Genomic DNA, 4,626 nt, shown 5'->3' on the forward strand with positions numbered 1-4,626 from the left:
ATGGGGGATCTGTTATCGGCTGTGGTTATAGACAATGGCTCGGGCCTGATCAAGGCAGGCATAGCTGGGGACAAGGAACCACGTTTCACCTACAGCAACATAACAGGCCGGCCTAAAGCCAAGGCTGTGATGCTGGGAGCAGGCCAGAAGGACCTCTATATTGGGGATGAGGCACAAGCCAAGCGTGGGATCCTCTCCATCAGGTATCAGAGAATGGTGGGGGCTAGGCCTGGGGAAATGAGGAGAGCAGGCGAAGGAGTGGGTTCTCTCCACCTGGTCTAAAGAGGGGGACATGGAAAGATGGAAAGTGGGTGGGGAGCAGGCCAAGTGGGGGGGTCCTCTTCATTGGGTACCAGGTAGGAAAGGAGATGACAGGGGCCCCTGCCCAAGGTGGAGAGGCAGGTTGCTTTAATGAAGAATGTGTCCATCAGGTACTGAGGAGGGAGGAGGAGCTATCCCTGCTCATCAGGTACCATTAGCCTTGTGGGAGGAATGTTGTGAAGCAGCAGTTAGGTGGATGCAGGGTGAGCTGGGACAGGAGGGCTGGCATCTGAACAAGGAAGGAGCATTGCCTCAGACAGCAGTCTCTTTTGGAGGCCTCTCCTCATGGAGAGAGTTTGGTACAGGAGGAAGAGTTTTCCTCTGTACTAGTCACTTAGATGTTTGATCATGGAAGGGGCTGCAGAAGGAAACTGTTGAAGAACCTGCAGGGCCTTTTCCAAATGAAAGGCTGTTGCTATTGGCTTTTGCTCTGCACAGACTGATACAAGCATCCCAAAGGTAAACATGAGACAAGGCCAAACAAGGTCAAAAAGTGGGAGGGAGAGCAAAACAAGGAAGAAAGAATAGAGACTAACAGAGGAGGCTGGAAGTGTGGAAAAGAAGGGAAGGGGGCCACAGAAACAAAGAAAGAGAGGGTAGAGACAGAGAAAGATGCATCTAAAATTCTGTGCAGTTTGACTGCTACATCTTTATGAACTTTTGCAGCTGGTGTGAAGGTTTCCAAAGGGCATGGGGAGGTGTGCAAAACAATTTCATCTGCCATGTAGCTATGTTAGTGCATTTGGGTATAAAAGAGACATTACAAACACCTTTCAGAGTAACAGCCATGTTAGTCTGTATTTGCAAAAAGAAAAGGAGTACTTGTGGCACCTTAGAGACTAACCAATTTATTTGAGCATAAGCTTTCATGAGCTCCAGCTCACTTCATCGGATGCATACTATGGAAAATACAGAAGATGTTTTTATACACACAGACCATGAAAAAATGGGTGTTTATCACTACAAAAGGTTTTCTCTCCCCGCACCCACTCTCCTGTTGGTAATAGCTTATCTAAAGTGATCGCTCTCCTTACAATGTGTGTGATAATCAAGGTGGGCCATTTCCAGCACAAATCCAGGGTTTAACAAGAACGTCTGAGGAACAGTGGGGGGGTGGAGGGGGAAGGAATAAACAAGGGGAAATAGGTTACTTTTTATAATTACAACCATTCCCAGTCTCTATTCAAGCCTAAGTTAATTGTATCTAGTTCGAAGGTAGCTGGGAGTGCTGGTAGCGTAGGGCCTGAGGAGGGCCCATTATCCTTGAAACACACCTCATGTCGACACACAAAAGCAGTTGCAGGAGTGCACTGCTGCAGTTGTCCTTCCCGAGCACCATTGTATCCTGCATCACCCTGCCCCACTGCAGTGCTAATGTAGACAGAAAATGCTGTAATTGCAGCTGCACCTTTTCATAGGCCTAGACTGCAGCTACACACAATAATACGCTACTGCTCTTGTAATCTCTTTAGCAGTTGCAATGTACATTGTCTCTTGTATTTCAGACTACATTCCTGTGATAAATTACTGAAGCATCTATTATTTTTACACATTAGAGTTTTCTGTTTAATAAGGTGTGATGCATGCAGTTTTCGGGGTTTTCTTCTTTAAAAAAAATAGAGAAGCTTCCATAAAGCATGTGCTACTTTGTATATTGAAATACACTGCATTATACAGTTCCAGTTTTCTTTTAAATGGTATAGCACTTCTCCAGTTGTGGATAACTCCTACAAAACACTGCTTTAGGGACCTGTGCTGGAAACATTGCACCCATTTTACATTAGAAGTACAATGATTGGAAAGAGTGGTGTGACATGCTGAATAGTTTTATATTAGCCAAGATGGCTAGTTTGTGGACACACCGCACCATTACAATTTACAGCAGTTTCACAGGAACCACTATAAAATATAATGGTGCTTTTCTTTGATGTAGATAAAGCTATTGATTGACAATGCACCTACAAATAGGTGGGAAGGTTGTGTAGGGAGTAGTAGCAGGGAGAGGAATTAGAGGAGGGAATAGGAAAAGCTCTGGGTTAGGAAAAGTGGAATTCAAGGGATCTGGTGGAGAAAAGGAAGCACTAAAAGAAGAAAAAGAAAAACTGGAGAGAGTGAAAAGAAGAAGAGACTGGAAAATTGTACACAACAAAGAGTAAAAAAGGAGACAGAAAAAGGGAAAACAAATACATAGATCTCTCAGGGCTTGTCTAGACTAGCATACCAATTAGTTCAGATTAGCAAATGTGAGTGTAAAGTGCTAAACTAGATACTCCACAGACATTTTTTTTTGGATACAACACACACACACACATAGAATCATAGAATATCAGGGTTGGAAGGGACCCCAGAAGGTCATCTAGTCCAACCCCCTGCTCGAAGCAGGACCAATTCCTGGGTGACAGATGCTGGGAGCGGGTATGGGGAGCTGCTGGGGAGCTGCTGACATATTAATGTGGCTCTTTGGCAATGTACACTGGTAAATTCTGGCTCCTTCTCAGCCTCAGGTTGGCCACCCTGCTTTACACTCTCTATACTTGTTGAGTGTTATCAGAGAGTAAGGTAAATCTTCTAGCTACTAATCTACTGGATGAATTTTTGAGGTTTTGCAGAAGAAATACTCCCACAATAATGTTTAATAAACATACATTATCAATATGAAATTAATAAATTGTAAAAGATTCATATTGGACTTTTCAGTAATATTTTAAAAATCATGTTTACATACTTTTTAAAATGTAGGTCCTAATCCTGCAACGTGCTATATCCCTTCTTAGGTGCATTGAGAGTTAAGGATGTTCAGCAGCTCTAGGAGGCAATCACCAACTTTCTTGAGCACAGGCCATTATTCATTTTATTTTTCAAGTAAACACTTGTGACTTAAGAGTTTTATATACAATACACTTCATGAAATGCTATACTTGGGAATCACCAGACAAGGTGAACCTGGTAAATGGTGAATGCTGGGGTTATGGACATGGTGATTTTGTTAGGAAAATGTTGCCTTTGTTTTTCATCTGTTTGAACCACATGTAGGTACCCAGTGGAACATGGAATTGTCACATCTTGGGCGGACATGGAGGCTGTGTGGAAGAATGTCTATGACCATGACCTGAAGATGAAGGCAAGTGAGCGGCCAGCACTGTTCACCGAGGCACCGCTCAACCCACTGGTCAATCGAGAACATATGACAAAGGTTCTCTTTGAGCGCTTTGAGGTACCAGCCCTTTATGTGGCCATCCAGGCCGTACTGGCACTCTATGCATCAGGCCTTACCACGGGCTGTGTGATGGACTCTGGTGATGGCGTTACCCACACTGTACCTATTTTTGAGGGCTACTGCTTGTCCCATGCCGTTCTCCGGCTTGACCTGGCTGGCCGTGACCTTACAGACTACCTGATGAGGATCCTTAAAGAGAGTGGTGTCTCCCTGGTCAGTACAGCTGAAAGGGAGATTGTACGAGACATGAAGGAGAACATGTGTTATGTGTGTCTGTATCCAGAAGAGGAGATGGCTAAGAATCCAAGGGAAGTAGAGAAATCTTACAGGCTGCCTGATGGGCAGGTTATTAAAGTCCAAAATCAAAGGTTCCGCTGCCCTGAGACCCTTTTCTGCCCATCTAATATTGGCATAGAGGCCCCAGGGATTGACAAGCTCTGCTTCAACACCATCATGAAGTGTGACATTGACCTGAGGACCAACTTTTACTCCAACATAATCCTGTCTGGTGGTTCCAGCCTCTTCCCTGGCCTGGCTGAGCGTGTAACCAAAGAGTTAATCCGCATGGTCCCCAGTGACACTGAGGTGAAGGTCATGGCTCCCCCTGACAGGAAGTTCTCTGTTTGGATGGGGGGCTCCATCCTCTCCTCCCTCTCTGCCTTCCAGCAAATGTGGATTACCATGGCAGAATACAGGGAAATTGGGCCTAACATAGTGCATAGAAAATGCTTCTGAAATCCAGTTGTTTTTAAAAGGATCTAACTGAAAGTGTTGTGGGAAAGAAAAGAACCTCAAATTATAGTAACCTCAAAACTCTAGGAGGCCTATGCCTGTAGTATTTGGTGAAAGACTAATAAAAATCATGACTCTGGGTGTGCTTGTTCTAGAATATATCTTTATGAATATGTATAAAATGTTCTGGATTTCTAGTGAGAGAGTTCTTTACACAAGGACACAACAGTGCGGAAAACAAGTGAAGTAGATGAAAGTGACAATTTTACAACAATGGCTTTTTAAATCTTATCCCATTATTACTGAATGTATGTATAAGTGTAATATCCCCACACTTTCTAACAGACATTTCCATT

The 4,626-nt window shown here is 43.9% G+C and overlaps 1 protein-coding gene across 2 annotated transcripts; it reads left to right on the forward strand.

Annotated features, from left to right (window-relative positions):
- On the forward strand, positions 1 to 4,274 carry ACTRT3 (actin related protein T3; the record flags this gene model as incomplete). Of its 2 annotated transcripts, none has more annotated exons than XM_084639830.1 (2): positions 1 to 203; positions 3,355 to 4,274. In XM_084639830.1, the coding sequence occupies 2 exons, from the start codon at positions 1 to 3 to the stop codon at positions 4,271 to 4,273; spliced, it is 1,122 nt and encodes a 373-aa protein (XP_084495956.1). In that variant the 3' UTR covers position 4,274. The 2 variants fall into 2 exon arrangements, with proteins under 2 accessions (XP_084495956.1, XP_084495957.1); XM_084639831.1 differs by lacking the exon at positions 1 to 203 and adding an exon at positions 696 to 780.
- Between the last annotated feature and the right edge of the window lie 352 nt (positions 4,275 to 4,626).

Source organism: Lepidochelys olivacea (assembly GCF_965140295.1).
Source record: "Lepidochelys olivacea isolate rLepOli2 genome assembly, chromosome: 9".
NCBI lineage: Eukaryota > Metazoa > Chordata > Testudines > Cheloniidae > Lepidochelys > Lepidochelys olivacea.